At 47.7% G+C, this 20,655-nt stretch overlaps 5 protein-coding genes across 5 annotated transcripts; all 5 read right to left on the bottom strand.

Annotated features, from left to right (window-relative positions):
• On the bottom strand, positions 1,123-1,731 carry LOC110432682 (ethylene-responsive transcription factor 1-like). The gene has a single exon (XM_021453464.1). It carries the CDS (start codon positions 1,729-1,731, stop codon positions 1,123-1,125), a length of 609 nt encoding a protein of 202 aa, XP_021309139.1.
• LOC8082109 (arp2/3 complex-activating protein rickA) lies at positions 2,256-2,792 on the bottom strand. Its single transcript, XM_002465732.1, has one exon. It carries the CDS (start codon positions 2,790-2,792, stop codon positions 2,256-2,258), a length of 537 nt encoding a protein of 178 aa, XP_002465777.1.
• LOC8082035 (rust resistance kinase Lr10) lies at positions 10,737-12,233 on the bottom strand. Its single transcript, XM_002465730.2, has 2 exons — positions 12,148-12,233; positions 10,737-12,060 (listed from the first exon to the last, which is right to left on the bottom strand). The coding sequence occupies exons 1-2, from the start codon at positions 12,164-12,166 to the stop codon at positions 10,820-10,822; spliced, it is 1,260 nt and encodes a 419-aa protein (XP_002465775.1). The 5' UTR covers positions 12,167-12,233; the 3' UTR covers positions 10,737-10,819.
• On the bottom strand, positions 13,428-14,082 carry LOC8082034 (cysteine proteinase inhibitor 5). Its single transcript, XM_002465729.2, has one exon. The coding sequence runs from the start codon at positions 14,030-14,032 to the stop codon at positions 13,670-13,672; it is 363 nt and encodes a 120-aa protein (XP_002465774.1). The 5' UTR covers positions 14,033-14,082; the 3' UTR covers positions 13,428-13,669.
• On the bottom strand, positions 18,784-20,042 carry LOC8082033. Its single transcript, XM_021451848.1, has one exon. It carries the CDS (start codon positions 19,930-19,932, stop codon positions 19,549-19,551), a length of 384 nt encoding a protein of 127 aa, XP_021307523.1. The 5' UTR covers positions 19,933-20,042; the 3' UTR covers positions 18,784-19,548.

The following is a 20,655-nucleotide window of genomic DNA, read 5'->3' as shown; positions in this document are numbered from 1 at the left end:
TACAGACAATTAATGCGGCGGAGTTTTCGTACCAATTGATGGTTTCCTTTTCTCAAACCATGCAAAGGGCGGCTGTACAGTTGCCAGGCGCAACTTTTCATGCGTCCATCTGACAACCCATCAGGAGGTCTCGTCATGTCAACTTTAACTGAAATGATCGTTTCAATAAAAAGAAGACAAATATGCCACAGAGTCAACAATCTGGGGACTGCACCGACCGCCGAGCAATTGACTGCAATTTCTTAAATTATTGTGTGCTTGCCTATAGATTGTGCTTAGGTTACGATGAATTTCTCCTCATCATGATTTTGTAGGTACCTTGTTGACATCAAGTGAGTTGCAGAGGAAAGGATGCTGCAGAGAGATTCATGAATACTTACAAAGCCTTTTCAAGGATGTAGATTACCTGTCCAAATCAATTTATCTTGTTTTTCTTTTGTCTAAGTTAGAAGGAAGGTAAAATGCTAATGATGGTTTAATGTATATTAAGCTATATTACCTCGCAATTGATGTCATATAAGCAAATAAATGTCAAGTATGACTGGCCTGCATCGGCTGTCTTTTTTCCTTCTAATTAACAATGTTGTGAAGATGGGAATGATCTAATTCAATATTTATTGCATGTCATAAGACTTCACACATGTATTACCCATATATCTGAAGGTCATGAAATTTTATGAATACTCGTAGCAACGCATTGCCTTATATAAATGTCACAAACAAGGCACTCACATGGGTGTACTTCTTTTCGGCATCTGACGTAGCAATCTCGTTTGCTGTAACTATTGCCATTTGTGAGAACCTGCATCTGCTCGATGATGTTATGGTTTCTGAAATGGCAGCGACAACATCCTCGGTACGGTCTGCTCTGCATGAGGTTCCAGCTTCTGAATTAGCTACTGGCGCGCCATCGTGACCTTATCCCACAGCCACTTCAGTCGTGTGCGATGTCCGCGATGCTGACGATTTAGGCACAACCCCTTCACAATTCCTCTCCTCCCCAAACAGTTGCTTCCGGCAACTCATTTTTATAGATTAAACTGAGAAACATTACAGAAACATACGGATCGGATATTTCATAAATAAGTGTTCTACAAGATACATCCTAGTATTTTTTTTAATTCATACTTGGGAGTGTTGCGGCGACGAGATTGCTTCTGCTGGCGAACCAGGACGTCGCCAGACGACAGGGAAGGTCGTCGCGAGTCCGGGGCGTCCGATGAGGCGGTGGTCTCGGGTGTAGACACGGACGACGGCGAGGTTGAGGACACCTGGGTCGACGGCGGCGGCGGCGCCTCGATCTTCACCACCTTGTTCACCACCGCGACCACCTCGACCTCGGGGTCGTCCTGACCACCCTCCATCTGCTGCCGCCTCCGTTTGTTCGTCGTTCGCCGTCGCTGGCGCGGCCCAAAGGTCAGCGCCGCGGGTGCCGACCTCGTTGGGGAAGTTGAGGATGGCCTTGGCGGCGCACATCCGGAACGCGGCGCGGTCGTAGGCGCGCGCGGCCTCGACGGGCGCGTCGTACGTGCCGAGCCACACGCGCGAGCCACACCGCTTCGGGTCGCGGATCTCCGCCGCGTACTTGCCCCAGGGCCGCTGCCGGACGCCGCGGTACTTGCGGTCGCGTGGTGGAGGTTTTGTGCGATACGGAGGTTTTGTCCTCCACGGCCGGGAAGCCCGACGCGGTTCCCTTCCTCCACGGCCGGGAAGCCCGAGCCCTTCCTCCATGGCCGGGAAGCCCGACGCGGTTTTCACGGGGAATTTTTTTTTGCGATACGGAGATGACGCGAGGCGACGCGTGAGGGCGGGGAATTTTTTTTGCGATACGGAGATGACGCGTGAGAGCGCGTGAGGGCGGACGTAAAGGTTGTGATCATACTTTGAATCTGAGCCGTCTAATCTGTAGAACATGTGCTGTGAGTCGTTGATCTTGCAGGTGAGATTTGTCTGGAGAAGATTTCAATTATAGTAGAGATTAAGTAATTCATAAAATTTGAAAAATCAACGGCTTGAATTTATTTGAGATATTACCTCTTGAAAGATAAAGGATGTACCTTAGCATACTTTTTTTTAGCAGCTAGCAACTTATTTTAATCAATCTAAAATATGACGTAAACAGAAAAAAAATAGACCATATTATATATTTTTTTATCTTCTGACAGGTGATGATATTATATGGTTGCATGCATGCAAGGTTTCATAGCTGCATGCATGCAGCTTGTTTGCATATGGTCCACAGGCAGAATTCCAGATCAGTACTTGGGCGTGAAGGACAAGAGCTTCCACGACGTCGTGCCGAGGATGCCCCAGACGAAGGCCTCGTACTGCGTATTCTTGCCACCAGACACCGTGATGAGCAGCCGGTAGTTGTACCCGCCGTTACACGGCTGGGTCTCGCCGCTGACGACGATCTGGAGCTGCATGTTGAGTTCCGTCGAGCTTAGCGCGTGTATGCGCACGGCAAACTGCGCTACCTGCTGGATCTTCGGGTCCTTCACGTTCGCCACGGGCGTCCAGTTGGACGCCGGTGGCGGCGGAGGAGGCGGGGAAGAATATGCCGGCGGTGGAGGTGAAGGAGGAGGCGGGGAAGACGACGCTGCTGGTGGAGGTTGCGAAGCAGGAGGCGGCGCTGTTGATGACGACTCCGGTGGCGGCGGCGGTGGTGGAGGAGTTGGGGTGTCCGGTAGTGGGCTCGGCGTTGGCGCTGTGTAGTCTTGGGCATTGGCAGTGGCAAGCAAGGTGGCGAGCACGATAGGAAGGACGACGACAAGAACCGACGGCCTGGCCATGGCGATGGTTAGACAAGCCGCACAGCCGACCTCTTGGTGTGTAAACGTGTTGTGCGTTCGTGCAAACTGCACAGCGCGCGATACTGAATGCCTTTGAGCTATGGTATGTGGGAAGTGGTGCATAAAAGATGTGCCCCGTATGGCCTACTTATAGTATAGCTAGAGGCAGCTAGCTAGTCCGACTGGTGCCCGGCGCCCCGGCCGTCTGCCAAAGTCAGCTGGGACATTTCACATTGGCTGTTTGGCACGATAATGTGCAGGTCTAGTGTAGGTATAGTAGTACACTCCCAAAGAGAATAGTACATGCATGCAGCTTTGCGTCTACCTGTTGTTATTCGTTTGACTGATAAATTATATAGTCGAAAATATTGTTACCTGATTTGTTATGAGAGAAAAATACTGTTAAATGGCTGGTAGATTCGACTGTTAAGTTCAACGAACAAGTTGATTTACATTCATTGTTTCAATAATATACATTTTTCCATGTCTAAAAGTACATTTGTTTTTGCAGGGATCTGTTCCGAAGGAGAGAAAAAGAGATAACATTAATTTAGAGTTATTGATTATGAAAATGATAACTCGGTTCTAAAGGTGATGATTGTCCTATCCTAAAAAATGCCTTTGCGGACAGCTGAAAGCTCTGATTTTTTTAATATTTTGTGGGGGAGGCGGGGGTCAACGAGAACTTCGTTGACTAGGATGATTTGACACTCGCCAATGGCTTGAGTTCATGGTACGATCAAGCCAATGACATGCGAGATCCTAGCAAAGCCGCAAGCCCAAGATGTAATGTAAGAATAGCTAGGCCGGTCATCGCCCAATAGTATCTCGCTCGATGCACTAAGCTCATGCTGTAACAGTGTCATGCACAGGTTCGAAAATCTACGTGCTACATGCCTGGCCGGTCACATCGCTAGCTGTACGTAGAGACGATTCTGCTGCACGCCATAGACCTTATACATGGTTGATAGTTAACCACGTACTACATGCACGGCCACACATGGCCGATCGAGATCCATGTCAACCTTTTAGAAGCGCTACTATATGTATATATATACAGTATACTTGTTGTCTTAATTATATATGTTTCCGCACAACCGGTATGCACTTCTGCGTAATCTGTTCAACTGCACGCAGTGTGTGGTGCAGGTTGTATTTGAGCATGCAGCTGGCATTGTCGGAAGTCTCCCGCAGCCCGCAGGTCAAAATCGCCCTGTACTCTATATATGTTTAAGGCCTTGTTCAGTTCGAAAAAAATTTTGGATTTCAAAACTGTAGCAATTTTATTTTTATTTAATAAACATTGTCCAATTATAGAGTAACCAGGTTTTTAAAAGATTCGTCTCGCGATTTATAGATGAACTGTGCAATTAGTTTTTGTTTTCATATATATTTAATGCACCATACATATGCCGCAAAATTTGATACAATAGGGAATTTTAAAAATTTCTGAGAACTAAACAAAGGCCTAAGTTCGAGTCGCTAGTTCTCGATAGGATGACGGCAATTGTGCATCGTTGACACTGACGTCATTGCATCGCATGAAAAGGAAGGAAAACAAAAACATACGGTGGTATACAAAGCAAGTATACAACGAACATATGGTTATATTAGTCCCACTAAGAAGGTCATTTAGTCCTCCAACCAGTAACATATATATATATATATATATAGCCACCGTGAGTTATACGGTGTGCATCAGTAACATGGCCACTTGACACACAATCAAGCCAGGGTTTTACCCCACATGATCGATCTGTTGGTCGCTAAATCACAGCTAGATCATAGGTCGTAGGTTGGCCACTTCTGAAATATAGCTAGGTTTGGACCTCACAGGATGATCTACTATGATGTCACAAAATCATCACTGGTTCATGTGGTGACCATTGAATCTCATGTGGAAAGCTTGCTATATTAGTAAAAAAATGATAATATTTTGAGCATCTCCAAGAGTATCCTATAATCCACTCCTCAAATCTTTAGTTTTAGGAAGTCGATAAAAGTTTTAGGAAGTGTAAAATCTTGTTATCTCCAACAGTTCCTTAAAAAGGCTTTCCTAAACTCTAAAACTTGGGCCCACCTCTACCTAATCTTAACCGTACCCGTGAACGGACTCCCATGGCGCCGCGAAGTCGGGATGCAAGCGGGCCTGTCTGCAGACGGCCTGCACGACGCCGCGTCACCTGCCTCAAAAATCTGCTTGCTCTGCAGGACCCGCCAGCTCTTGCTTTGCTAATCGCCAAATCCTGTTAGGCTTTGCAGTAATAAACAAGGAGACCTGCAGCTGCCCGCATGCCAGCCCACAACGCGAGTATACACAAGCATTCCCAGACTATTTCTCCAAGCAACCTAGCGATGAACGACCATACGCGAGCGATGAAGATTACTTCCTGGCGATCTCTTCTCCTCGGAATCTCTCCTACTCGCCGGCCACGATCTCTTCTCCAACCAGGCCGGCGCGCGATCGATCTTGGCGAGATCGGTCCTGGCGAGATCGAGTTCCTCCTCGGTGAGGGCTCCTGGCGAGATCGACGTCCTTCTCGCGACGGTCAAGTGACCCTAAAGCGATCGATCTTGGCGAGATCGGTCCTGGCGAGATCGAGTTCCTCCTCGGTGAGGGCTCCTGGCGAGATCGACGTCCTCCTCGCAACGGACAAGTGACCCTGAACGATCTGGAGTGCTAGATATATATGGCCGGGCTTCGACAAGTTTTTTTCGGCGTGTGAAGAAAAGTCGCGGGAAAGAATTTTCACGTAGCGCGCGAAACAACGACAACAACGACGGCCAAGCGGGAGACGAAATACGCAGCGAGAATTGACGCGTAAATTTCCGCCCTACAGGAGTATTTTACTGCAAGTCCTAAAAATAGGATTGGGTTTTAGGAAACTGTTGGAGATGGATTTTTCATGTTTTATCACAATTTTAAGAATACCAACATGTTTTAGGATACTCTTTATATTTATCAATGGGCAATGACTTGTTTACTTAATACATTAATGGTGTTCATATCCAAAGAGGAATGAAATTGATCAAGGTGATTTTATTTCAAGAAAGGAATAAATAATTGAAACTCGATTGATCTCAAGATTTATAACATAGAAGATTTTAAAGCAAGAATTTTAATGTCTGCTCAAAGTTGGTTAAAATCATTATGTGGTGTGGCACGGTTGAACAGGATTGAGTCTGAAAATGGTCAGGATTGAGATATGCCGACATTCAAAAACGAACAAATATGGACGAAAAGCTAGAAAATTAAATTAGGATTGTACATGTATAAAGTCACACAACATACACGTATGAACTTGGTCTGATATTCATTTGCATGTCATGTGTGTTAACATGTTATTAGCATGCATAATTGGTGATTAGTAAGTGTACTAACCTAGCATATAAGGACATGTAATTGTTAGACATATCACAAATAGATTGGGAACGGGATAAATATGGATTCATCTCGGCTGAAACAGGATCCCGCAAAAACAGAGGGAAAACACCATTCGTAAACACGGAAACAGGATCCCACAAATACGAAAACATGACACCCCAAACAATACACTGAATTACTCGTCACAGTAAATACTCCCTCAGTTCCAAACTGCAAGACATTTTATCCTTTTTAGATACATGGTTTCTACTATGCACGAAGATCTGAGTTGATCTTATCTCATGAGATCCAAATTAAGCACCACTAGGGGTCAACGGAACTGATACTGCAGTGGAGGTGGCTGCTGCCAAGGCGAAGAGGCAGGCAGATCGTAAACTGTCGGAAACGGCTGGCACTGCTGTTGGTTGTTGCCATATCCTAAGTGTGTGTCATAGACAAATGAATCAGGGGCAGGGAGTTGCTGCGAATACCCTTGGTAGCTGGCCACATTGTGCCTGTTAAAGCATGGTTGTGGTGCCTGGATACCAAGCAACAGCATACGGTAAGGGCAAAAGGTCAGAACAAGTACAACATTGAATAGCAAACATAAGTATTTCCAGCTTTCTTTTTTACTTCCTTTGTATTTTTATAAGTGTTATATTTGGTTTGTCTAAGTTAAACGTGTGTATCTTTGACCATTAATTTCAAAATACATATACAATTTCATGTCATAAGATTTATACTTTTATATTTATTATGAGAAATACTATCATAATATATAATTCATATTGTCAAACTATAAAGATTTTAAAAAATGATTGGTTAAAGATTACAATGTTTGACTTAGGACAAACCAATGTGACACTTAAAAGAAGACGGAGGGAGTATATATTAATAATCAAGTTGGTTTGAATGGTTTATTTTTTTTAGACTTCCTACTTGACTACATATTATATTACCATAAACTCAAACAATCAAGTTAATTGAATGGTTCATATTCTTCTAGACTCCCTTCTTAACTACATGGTTTTAATATTGGCGCCCATGTTGGATTCATCATCCATAAAAGCACATGTGACACAATTACTAGTTAAGTAAATGAACTTTTGACAAGAGGAGATGATACAGTCAAGACCTGCAGATCCATAGAGTGGCAGTATATCATAAGCTTCACCAACATTTTTACCTTATGAGGTTCAAACTCACTGATAGGCCGCTCCTGCTTCAATGGTGGTGGCTGGTACCTCAGTTATTGATAGTCGCCATAGCCATGTAAGACATGAGGAGGTGCCAATGGTGCATACCCAGAACCACTTAGTCCACCGGGCATGTTGAAACATTGTTGTGGTGGCTGGAATGGAACATTCTAATTAATCATAGTGTGTATAACAGTCAGAAAAATGGCAACATGTAAAACAGGGCATAAGGAAGACATCATACAAGATAGAGAGGGGGCCACGATGAATGAAGAGGTAAGTTGTGATCCCACTTGTTGAAGCATTGGTGTGGGGGTTGGAAACAACATATTCTAATTAATGTTGCTGAATTATAGTGGGGAAACATACATATAGGAAACAAGCGTGGAATTGAGCATACCGGATTGTTTTGAACAGGATGGACCTGCAGAATCTGGCCATTCTGTACAATACTCCGAGCTTCATTCTGTGGCAGGTAGTTTTTCTCAGTAGATATCCTAACAAACAGCAAGTCCAGTTAAACAAAAAAAATCTCTAATATCAACCAAAACAAATAGTGAATTTTAGCAATCAACAAACGCAATGAATGATAGAAACAATATCACTGGTGCAAACAGGCTTTAACAGAATAGATATTCCAAACTTGCCTTTGGTGTTTCTTGCTTGATTCTAGAAAACTGTTTTGAGCACAGGCCGGTACTGCACAATCATTTTGTATGAAACTTTGAGACTCATCCCGAGCGCGTTTAATATTCTCCTCCTGTACGCGTTTAACATTCTTCATTCTCTCATCCACTAGCCTGACAAACAGAAAGTCCAGTTAAACAAAAGATCTCTGATATCAGGTTAAATAAATTAGCAAATACAGGTACTGTATCAACTATTAAAATACACGGTAAGTTGATCTAAATAGGATCATTAGTCCAAATAAGCCTTAACAGAAGAGTTCCCATAAAAGATGAAGAAACTTGCCTTTGGATCTTGCACCTACATTCCCACGGGAGGAAGTCAGTCACAAACTTGCATGAGGAGGGCTCATCCATAAGGATCTACGCGCAGAAAGGAGAGAAAGTTAGTTGGTAGCAAAGGCTTCCAGGTGAAAAGTGATGCACAATACTTACTGATGTATTGTTTGGATTCTTTGCAGACCTGGCCGTCCGTATGAACTTTTGATATGCTGATACTCCGATACCTACAAAAACTGATAAATGCATAAGCAAGGGCAGTCAGGGATTATGTACAGAAAACGCACAAACAAAACAAAGGTGATGGAGGTGTCAAGTGGCCATCAAATGGCCACAAACAGTACCCATGTTAATTTGCTAAGGCATTCAAAATAACAACACAAGGACTGTAAGCAGTGCATGAGGCGTGTTCAGAATAAGAGAAGGTAACATATATATACCTGGAGTCATGACAAGATGACAGGAGAGTGTACTGGTACGAAAAGCTTGCTCGTAAGGAGTATCTTTCTCGAAGGGAAACCCTCCAAGCGCTTTCACCGTCTTGTTCCCAAGGTGAACGGCGACCACCACCCATCTATTCCGACGATCACTTGGTTCCACACAGGAATTGAGGTAAACATATCACCACTGTCTGCGCTCAGGATGGGGAAAGCACAGTATAGATCCCTGAATGTCAACTTCAGGTCAGATTCACAACTTTGCCCAGATATCAACGACAAATCTGCTGATTCGTCGACTAAAATGTCAGCAACATCAACAACACATCCCTTGGTCCAACAGTTGGAGGAGACCATCCGACTCCATGCCACAGCCCTCCAACCATCCCTTGGCTTGGGCTTGCCGTCCATGTTTTCGCACTCAAGAAACCTGATCAAGTCTGAATCATAGAGGACATCATTTTCCCAAGGGTCACTCGGTCTTTCAGGAACTCTCACGCCATGCTCAATCTCGATGAACTTGAGCACGCCATCAACACAAATGAGATCCCGAAACAAACTTGGCGAAGCATCTGGGAGTCTTAATCTGACCCTGTTCGAAGGCAGCAGCCTGGGCAAGGGAATGAAACGTAAGCTGAGGGGATCCTGAGACAAGTCGCACGCCAGCAAGCCACTTGAAAAATCGACCCAGCCTAGTACACCTTCTCCAAGTGTGATCACCTTCTCTGGAGTAATTGGCTTGGCCCCAGTATTTGGATTGAGCAATGTGCTAGAGCTCCATGTTTTACTCTCAGACGAGTAGATGTAAAGCTGGTAATTCAACGGAGCATCAGGGGCATTGAAGAGAGCAGCCATGAGATAATCCCGGCCTCGTGGCACGATTCCGTACTCCCTGGTTTTACGAAGACCATGGTCAGCAGCACGACGACTACCATCATCGGCATCATCAGGAAGCTGAATCCGTTCCAGTGACGGCGACTCGGTGTCGCCAGCGCCGCCAGCCGTGTACATGAAAAGCTCATCTACGCCGCAGCCGAGGAAGAAGTGAGCGCGAAGGAGGACGAAACGGCCCTGCGCGCCAACCACATGTGGCATGACTTTGAAATTGGACATCCTGTCACTGAGGTGCCGAGGCTTGCAGGCGACCACCGAGAAGAAAGACACGTCAGGTGGATCAGCCACCCAGAAGGAGACTGCAATGGTATGGCCACTCTTCGCTGTGGCTGTGGCCGTGGTCTCGTTGCTGCCCTCGTCGATGGCCGGCTTGTGGCGGATGAGAGAATTGGTACTGTATGTCTTCTGGACGAGCAGAATCGGTCCAATCGGAGCCGGCCGGCGGTAGGCATCGACTGCAGGTGGGTGTAAGATTTGAATCTCACGCTGTTTGCCTCCGCTCGATTCGCCAAAAGATGACGGCGAGATCGTCGATTTGCCAGGCGCCCCGCCGCCGCCGGTCGCCTCTCCGGTCTCCCTCATGTGCCCAGGCGAAGTTATTGGCATGTAGGAACCGGCGTCGCCAGGGACATCGAAGGAATCGATGGATGTGGCTGCCATTAGAGCTAGGGTTCAGGTTTTAGGATTTTGTGGCGCCTGGGGTTGGGGGCGTACAAGGTAGAAGCGGAATTGAGGAGGCGCTCGATGGATTTGGAAACGAAGACGGGGGAAGCCTTCCTTCGCCTCTTGTTTTCTCCCCTGCGATCGAAGCTGCCCAACGCAAGGTTTCCCTTGTGCGACGAAACCGATCTGAGCTGCTCCCGGTGGAGCTACAGCTGCAGCTGCGCCTCCTCTTCCTGTTGCTGCGTCGTGTGCCCCTCTGCGCCGCAGTGCCCAACGGCGCGGAGCACGGCGGCAGAGCGAAGGGCGGCACGAGACGGCGGCGTCCAAGTTATATCGTCGAAGGACATTTGACCGCGAGCTTGGGAGAGCGTGGGCTTATTTTTTGGGCCGTCCGTTGGGCCGGACTAGGAGGCTTATTCTGTTGATTTTTTTCAATATGAAACAGGTCGATGGACTAGATGCTCAAAGCTTTGACTATGTCTTGCCCATTTTCAGGTGCAGGCAATTGTCAAAGGGAGACGATCTCGTTGCTAGTCTCAGAAATTGCAGTTGCTGACACCGCGTCCGCGCTACCTGTCATCGTCGTCGTCCACGGGTTGGCTGTCACCGGCGTCGCCATTAGATGCTGGAACGGGTTCACAGGAGCAGCGACGCTCATCTCGCCCTCTAGCATCTTCACCACCGCACCCATGGGCGGCCTCGCTTCCGGCTGCTGCTGCACGCACCAGAACGCGACCTTGCACATCCTCTCCACTATCTCTTCATCGCGACGCGGCTCATGCTCTTGCTCGTCGTCACGCGGCGCGGCGGCCGCATCGCCAGCCTCCTCGCCGCTGCTGGACGCGACGAGGTCCACGAGCTCGCCGGTCTCGTACTTGGTCCACGCCAGCGTGGGGAACCACTGCTGGCTCTCGGGCGCCGCCTCGTCGAAGTTCCTTCGCCGGCCGACGATCTCGAGCAGGAGCATGCCGAAGCTGTACACGTCGCACTTCTCCGTGACGCCCGACAGCATCCACATCTCCGGCGCCGCGAACCCCGGGGTGCCGCGCACGCAGGACACGGACACGTGCGTGTCCGCGCGGTTCACCAGCCGCGCGAGCCCGAAGTCGGCGACCTTGGGCGTGAGCGCGCCGTCGAGGAGCACGTTCCCGGGCTTGATGTCGTAGTGCACGATCTTCTGCTGGCACTCCTCGTGCAGGTACCGGATGCCCCTGGCGACGCCGACGGCGATGTCGCGCAGCGCCGGGACGCCGACGCCGCGGCCCTGGCCGCCCAGGAGGTAGGCGTCGAGCGCGCCGTTGTCCATGTACTCGTACACCAGCGCGCGCACGACGTCGTCGAAGCAGAAGCCGAAGAGCCTGACGAGGTTGACGTGGTAGGTGCGGCCGATGGTACCCACCTCCGCCATGAACTGCTCCTCCTGGGACCTCTGGGCGAGGCTGCGGTCGAAGACCTTGACCGCGACGGGGAGGCCGTTGGGGAGCACGCCCTTGTACACCGTGCCGAAGCCGCCGGCACCGAGCCGGGTCGTGTAGTTGCGCGTGAACCCGGCGAGCTGCAGCGACGTGAACCTGAAGGGCTTGTCGTGCCTGATCTCCAAGAGGAATTTCTCGATGGTGGCGTGCCGGATCTGTTGGTCCGACACCACCGCGTAGCTGCTCGCGACGCCGCCGGCGCATGCCTCGGCCCGTCTGTAGGCGCACACAATTATCGCGGCGACGATAATGACGAATACGATGGTGCCAATCGCTGAAAGAGAGGCGATCGAAACGAGGTCAGTGGACAGAAGGATTTTTTTAACGTTTGAACGTCGCAGGACAAGCTCTGCTTACTCACCGACGGCAGCGTGTGACATCTTTGCCGGCCGGCGTTTCACCAGCTAGCTCGAGACTCGAGTTCAAAGGACACGGGAATGAGCACGGCAAAGTGTGGTGGTAGGCATTTGAGCATTAGTAGGCTTTGGACAGTCCGTCTCTGTCGTTGACCATGGAGTCTCCGTCGCCGCCGTTTGTTGACGCTGCTACACGGAGACGGGGCCAGAGCCACATCAATTTAACTGAAATAAAATACAGCATTTTTTTTATAAGAGCTGTCCTATATCGATCAACGCGTTCACAGTGTCGCTGACCAAGTCTTTTTCCTTCTTTTCAAGACCACTGGTTTAGCCTAAACCCACGTATTTGAACAGCTAGTTTAAAAAAAACGTATTTGAACAGCTGGTTTGAGGGCGAGGCAGCATGAAGCGTACGGCCTTTTCCTGCAAGGCACTTCCTCCATTTCAAATAGTACAAAATAATTCTAGTTTTATGTTGTATCAAATTAAACTATCGACAGCTAGCAAATTAAACGATATATATTAAGATGCGTATCAATATTGCACTTGAGATGAACTGACTTCAAACAAAACTACAATGTTTTTTTTTTCAGAACAGAAAGAGTACATAGATACCCCTCTTTCTCACGCTCAAAATTGTCAATCTGGATATTCAGGTTGTGATCAAATGAACCTCCGAATTTTGGAGCCGTTAACCCAAGGCATTGGGGTCGGTCGATCACCTCAAGGTGAACTGCTTGGTGAAGCTGAATATCTCTGCTTGATTTTGCTGAGTCTTGAGAGATTCTACACTATTCGCAATTGCTGTCAACCTTCTAGGAACGGTGCACATCGATGTTCTGTCAGTTCTGAAGCGGCCGGAGCCTCACCGCCTGATAGCAGTTGCTAGTTTTCTCATATATTTTTATATATAAAAAAGAATCGTGAAATCAAATATATTTTTATATATAAACTACAGTGGCTTTGTGCAACGAAACATGGGCTGCACTGAGGCTGAACTTTGATACTATATGCCGGCCCACAGGTTACGCACCTCCTGTGATGCACTTGAGCACCACAGCCCTAATGGCATGCGTCGGAAAATGTTTTGGGGTTTTAGCCCAATTGGCATGGGCGCCCGGCCTGATGCCACAGCCAGCTCAGCTGCAGCAAAGATTGGGTTCAGGCACCACATACTCAGAAACAGAACTGGCCGTGCGTTCGTAGATACTGAGACACATTTTCCCTACGAAAGCAGGTAGCACATACGCAGCATGAAGTAGCTAGTGTTACATACGGAATATGTATGTATATAGAGCTTGAACAATGCTTAATTGTTGAGTTACATACTTGGAGTAACACCAACACACAAAATTAAACTCAGATAACCATACATGGCTCCTGCTAAATGAGGAGGACACGACTTACAGTTGATCATTGAAATACTACCTTATTACTGACGCCAAAATGGAACGTATTACACTTTTCAAAAACATGCTTGGGAGTAGACAATTAGCTTGCATTGGCAGCGCCTTCATTCAGCAGCTATCCCTGGACGATCTTCCTGAACCTGCGGAGCTTCCAGGTGTCGGAGCGCGACCCCGGCACGCCCCACACCAGGCAGTCGTACTGCGCGGTGCTCCCGCCGTCGTCGGGCCTGGCGGCGACCACCACGAGGCGGAAGTTGGTGCCGCCGCCGACGGCCTGCTCCGTCTGCCCACGCACCACGCCCACGTACGCCAGGTCCCTGTGGTGGGCGAGGCCGTACACCAGCACCGCGAACTGCGCCACCTGCTTGATCACCAGCTCGTTCACGTCCAGGACGGGCACCCACGCGGCCTGCGCCGACGACGACGCGACGAGGAGCGCGGCGGCGAGCAGGGGCAGCACTACCGGCGACGACCTCATGCTGGTGTGGCTATAGATCGATCGATGTACGTAGCTAGTGACACGAGCTGTGTCGTCCCGGGACGAGTTCTTGTACTGCATCCTGTGGTTATAAAGTGCAGGAAAAGGATGTCGCAAATGCGTCCATCTGACGTGAAATGCGTGGATGCATGAGCGAGGCCATGATGATGATCATCGTCGGACGTAAAATGTTCTTGGTGCGTGCGTGCCTACGTATTGGAACTTGAATTGGTTTTACTTTTACATATATGGCGTAGAGGCTGGAAAGGCACGTTGGGCGGGGAAGCAGTCCAGTTGGGCACTGCTGCCGGGGTAGCTTCGTCTTCCCCTGATCTCCTGCTCCGGCCGCCACGCCGAGAGCTTGATACGGGACCGGATTGGGTACGGCCGGTGCGATAGTGTACCAATATCACACCGCGTTGGCGCGGGATCACGGCCCCCTGCCCCCTTCCACGGTTTCACCGTCTACGTGGAGTGCCACAGTTGCCACCGGCCCCCAAGTCAGCAGCTACAGTAGCATCATTTCGATCGACCTTTCCAAGCTACAGAGTAGCGTGCGCGCACTACACAGCGCTCGTCGGCAGTATCTTGTATAGTGGAGTAGTACCTTAATGATGTTGAAATGCTCAATACATCATGCATCCTGATTTGTCTTTTTAGGGACTTGCTGTTTATTACCCCAAAAACAGCCACGAGTAGATCTAATGGCTAGTGGCGGAGCCTGAATTTAAACATAAGAGGGCCGTTTAAACCGACAATAATCATACGCAAAATACATATACAGTCAAAGTATACATAGCAACCAAATAAATGGTTTGTATTATAATACAAAAGAAAACTAAAAACTAGTAAAAAATAAAATATTTTAGAGAAAAAGGAACAAAATTAATTAGCCCTAGGTCTCTACTCTCTAACCCCATATGACGATCAATCTAATTCTTGGGCTAGGAAAAAGAATCACGATAATAATACGAATACTAATCCCAAATAATATAGGTGTTAATGGAGATCAATTCAAAAGGAGAGTAAACAAGAAAGCACTAGTTATTTTTAACTTGCTAATTAGAGTGTTATTATAGGAACAAAAGGGATAGAGAAAATAACATATAGACTACTCTCAATTATATAACATACTACAAGTAATATGGAAGATGACAAGAAAAACTAAAGTACAAATAACATAATTAACTAGTTAATTAAAGTATCACATATCAAATAAATACATATGTTAATATTTTTACTATATATTTATTATAATATAAATAAGGAATAAAAAATGTTGTGTTGTTAGGGGGAGCCATGGCCCTTGCTAGCCTCCCTTGGCTCTGTCAGTGCTAATGGGTACAATTTTACTTTTCTGGATATACAAGCTCTGAGAGAGAGAGAGAGAGAGAGAGAGGTGCACAAACTGTCGTTGGAGGGGAGTGTCATGCAATGATGTTGTTGGAGGGGAGTGTCGTGCAATGATGTTGGATACAGAGGCGGCCATGTCTTTGGTGGTGATCCTCTGTGCTAAGGCATCAACGGTCGGAGAAGAGAGTGATACAGTGGTGACTGATGAGGACGATGGTGGAGTAGAGTGCGATCCAATGACTACGGTGAACACGAGTGGAGCTTCCCATCGCTCACAGCGTGACCCTCATAATCGGATTAGGGTTGTTAGTTGCCTAGGGAGTGGCGGCCCAAAGGAACCTCATGACCTGAGCCTTGGCTCTTCCACCTTCTCTTTATAGCATTGTGCGACGGGGGGGGGCACCAGCCATGAATCGGGCTGGGCACCCCCGATCAGGGCGCGGATCAAGGCCCAGCCTGTCCGTTGGGCCAGTATGGTGAGAGATCAGTCTAACACTTGCTATTTCCTATGGCTTACGTTCCAAAATACTCGTCGGCGGTATCCCACTTAGGGACCTAACCTTATTTCAATTGAATCAAATAAGTCCAAGGATCATAATAAATACTAGGTGTAATAAAGAATTAATCTCATGATGAAAAATTAACTAGAGATTGGTTCAACTTAAATGGATGTCTATGATGTGTGTGTGAGAGAGAAAGGATTGGAGAGGGAGTGGGACGTATAAAAAAGATACAACCTATATTTTAAAATAGACTGAGGAAGTAAAAGCTAAAGTTGAAACCTTCTTTCATACAACTATTAGGATTGGAATAGGCCGACCTAGCCCCCTTGAATATAGCTCTGTGGCTCCAAGGTGAATTTTAAAGACCATAGGTCTACACATCTTACCTTGAGGCTATGCCCTTGCCGGCTCATTAGGTAGCACAGATCGACCCAAATATTTTTTTGTTGTTGTCATGGGTCATGGATAATATTATCAACACTTCTAGAAATATGTGATACAAGATTGAAAATATTATAATAACACATTTAGATTATTATTATGTCATGCATCAAATAAAATAAGTTCCAAAGTAAACAGTGATTCCAATTTTATCTAATTTCACCTCCAAAATATGACATTTCATGATTTTACTTCCAAGCATGGACATGCTTAACAAGTACCATCAATCATGCTTGTTCAGAAAAAATAAGAAAAATCAACAGATAAGAAAAAAAGATTGTTATGTGATGATTGGATCGACCCATCGTACACGTTGGGCCAGTAGGTCCCAACTCTATCGTTGGCCTTGCTATCATGAGTCGAGTGAACTGCCTAACGGGTTGACCTGAACCATTCTCATCCATAGCAACTACCATTCCGTTTGACTAATGGCTACACGCCATCATCTTCGAGCTTTATTTTCTCTCATGCCTAAGCATCCCAACCGTTTTGTATAGTTCGTTTGGCAAATGAGGGAGTTTGGCAAGTCTTCAATGGTTTGACATTAATTACTTGGCAAAAAAGAAAATCTAGCGGCGGGAGAAGGGAGTAGTCGCACGACCACACGCAGGAGCGACGAATTTCGCGCAAGGGACACGATGCCAAGTGGGAGGGGCTTGGCATATATGCGAGTCATTCTCCCTCTATTTGTCAAGTTAACAAAATTGCAAAGCCCAATTGTCAAACTGTTGGATAGGTGTTTTTTAGACTTTTTTGCAAATACATGAATGCAAAGCTTATTTGCCAAACAGTTGGGATACTCTATTTGCGGTATTTTACCTTTGTCATATTTATTTGGTACTTAGCAAACTTCCTCATTTGCCAAACGAACCATGCAAAACGGTTGGAGATGCTCTAACAAAATAAGCTATTTTCACTCTCCTCTCTCAGCATGTCTTGCTTACTTGTGTCATCAACCCCCACCCCTCTTATTATGGAGCGAGAATGCCACATGAACTACCATTACTTGACCCACTAGCCATCTATAGCCTCTAGTAGCCAATGCTCCCCACTTTTTCCCACTCCATAACCTTGCTCTTGCCTCCACCGTCGGGCCATTTGTTCCCCGATGTTTCCCCTGCAACTCTCCACTTTAAGGGCTCAAGACCCAATCTACAAAAAAGACTAACCGTGGCCTTTCGAAAACAAGCTCGAAGGCGGGCAAGATTTTAAACCGCCTCGGTTAATGTCTCAGATTAATCGAGATGGTCATTTTTTTATTAACCAAGGCGGTTAGAATAACCGCCTCGCAAAATTGATTTACAAAGACGGTTAAAAATTAACCGCATCCTAAAATCTATTAACCAAGACGGGCCTTATAAGTGGCGCGCCTCAGGCAGATCCTCCTAAAAGGCCCATCTCGGATAAAATAGCGGAGGCCTAAACGGCCCAGACAAGGCTCGATAAACAAGAGCATGTATAAAAACAAGAGTTAGGTTTCCACTCCCATCTCATCCCACTTCTCTCTCCCACTCAGGCGCAGTCACCCTCACTCCTAGCGCGACTCTCTCCTTTCTCTCTCTCTCGCGACCCCTTTCCTCTATCTAGCGCCTGCCCGCCCTAACCTCCAGCGCCGGCGACGAATCGGGCCTGGGCCCCTCCTCCAGCGGATGAGCCGACGGTGCCCACCCTCTCCCAATGGTGCGGCCCTTTCCTCTGGCGGCGGCACCCGTCCCATGTGGATCTGGCGGTGGCGAAGTCGGATCCGAGCGTGGCTGATGCAGCGGTGGTGTGAGCGACACAAACGACGGTCGTGTGGGTGATGCGTTCGCAGCGGGCGACGTCACTTCCTCCTCCACCTCTTCTCCGTCAGCTCCCTCCTAGGCGTTCACAGCGGGCGGCGGTCGCGCCACCTAGCTCCCGGCGGCGGATGTAGTGCAAGCTTGTCCCTAGGTGGCGAATCCAGGCGGTGGCGCGTGGATCCCGGCGGCCAGAGGTCAGAACCGGCTCTAGGGCAACCACATCGGGAGGCCGGCGAGCGGCGGTGTTGGCGGTGCGCGGACGGGCTTGGCGGGCCCGTGGATGGGCTTGCCAGGCCTGTCCATGGATTTATTTTTTATTTTTTATATATTATTAACCAAGGCGGGCATCAAACCGCATCGGAAAAGATCTCATTAACCGTGACCTTTCATCCAAGACGGTTGGCCAAAACGCCTCGGTTAAGCGTTTTTTGCCCGCCTCTGTTAAAATTGTTATAGTAGTGGATCCATCTGCGGTACAACAGGTGTGTCGTCGTCTTTTATTTACTATTTGGCAGTTTTATTCTTCTATAAACAAAAAAAATCAACAATAGATTATAGATATAGTTTGAAAATTTTACATAGTTATATGATACCACCTCACCTATATTGTTATTATTTTTTATTTTTAGTATGTTTAAGTAAAACATCTACAAATGTTTTGAGTTGATTTCATGACTCGATAAAATTGAAGGGCTTCACATTGTATTTTCCTTTTAATTACGTATGCTCTCTGTATTGCAAATATAGAAATCATATTTTATTTAAATAAATATTACGTTCCGGTCTCCAACATTCGCAAACGAATGAGTGTAGCCATTTAGAGCAGACTCATGGTGCTTAGACCACACTTCACTATACGGTGACAAAAAGCTAAGACATACAAAGTAACGAGACATAAAAATCATATATGCAGATTTACCGCCCTACCGTAGAGTTGACTGAGCTTTGAATGCTACTCCTAATCATATACAGTACTCCATATTTTTAGAATGCAATGGGGGACACGAACAGTCCCACACCTAATTTACCACAGATCGATCCCAGGAAATCTTGGTGTGTGGAGGAGCAAACGCCCCAAATGTTTGGCTTTGGCGCCACAATTACAAGGGAATCACAGAGATGGGGAGGAGCAACTACATCAGACGGATGAAACTCCAGATGATTAGACATAAATTACGTTATATATTGGTCCGTTGGTATATGCACCGGCATGCGCGTACGCATATACGCCGCCTGCGCGGGTTGTTTGTCTCGACGATGTGATGCTTGGCTGAAGTACATATATTTGTGGTTAAACATAAGAAAAAGGCAACTTAATTGTTGTTAACTTTTTATATATGTGTTGATGAACACGCTAGCTAGCTTGTAGTAGCACGCAGAAGAAGAGGATGCCTGGACCGATGATAGATTGATGGACGATGAGCTAGCTAGCAGCTAGCTATGGCGCCTGCGTGTATGGCACGAAGCTGAGCAGCACCCATGTCGTGGAGCGCGACCCGGGCTTGCCCCGCACGACGCACTGGTACAGCGCTGTGCTCCCGGTGTCCGTGTTCTTCACATTCAGCACGAGCCGGTAGTCGCTAATGCCGTTGCCTACGGCGGCCGGCTGGGTCTCGCCTCGCACCACGATCACCAGCTGCAGGGGCAGGTGCCTGCGGCGGTCGGAGTTGCTGTAGACGATCACGCAGAAGTTTCCCACCTGCTTGACCAGGGTCGTCCCCGGGTTGGCGATCGGCGTCCAGCTGACCGCGTCGGCCCCGTCGGGGAACGCGACGACGACGGCGACGAGCGCTGTCACGAGCAGTGCGAGCAGCGACCTCATGGCTTTCGCTAGCTCTAGCTAGCTGGTGTGTAGCCTAGCTAGCACTAGGAACTAGCCGCGCTTGGGCGCCGCCGGCTTGGTTGTTTTCTCTCGTGCGACTTGACCGACGTTGCCATGCATGGCGAGGAACGCAGTGGTCTTTATAGGCACGTAAAGCGCAAAGCGACGACACGTCCGTGTGAAGCGAAGGCCGACGCCGACGCGCGATCGAGGCCTACAGGGAAAAGACAGGGTTGCAGACTTGCAGGCGCGCCGGGGTCATGTGAACTCCAATGTGTTGTCAGTTTGTGCGAGAGCGTTGTTTATCATTGCCCATGCAAATGCATATATGCATGCGTGCTTCAGCTTGCAAAGCATTGACGTCTTGACGCGGCCTCGAGATCGCGAGGGGCGGTGAGATCCAATATATAATTTGCTTCAGGGAACTGGTTCTTATTAGGCGCACGTTTGAAGCTTGAGGTGCTCGTCAGTCGTCCTCGATCAGTTTGGCTCGATTTCTTTACTTGTCTGCCCCCTGGTTTTGTAGGGGCTCAGAACCGAGCAAAGTCCACTCTTCGTGGCAGCCGGCAAATTAAATCAAAGTCAATTTGGAGTCAGCATGCGTACGTGTTGCCGACTTGGTGTACTAGAAACTCATTTCCTAGTGGCTGCCTCGATGCCACTACTGCACATCTACCTGGAAAAAGGGGGCCAATGAGACTTTGCTTGTCGTTTGTAAAATTG

The sequence above is a fragment of the Sorghum bicolor genome, chromosome 1 (assembly GCF_000003195.3).
Source record: "Sorghum bicolor cultivar BTx623 chromosome 1, Sorghum_bicolor_NCBIv3, whole genome shotgun sequence".
Classification (NCBI taxonomy): Eukaryota; Viridiplantae; Streptophyta; class Magnoliopsida; order Poales; family Poaceae; genus Sorghum; species Sorghum bicolor.
The sequence above is the reverse complement of the archived record's forward strand: the minus strand, read 5'-3'. Positions and strand labels throughout refer to the sequence as shown.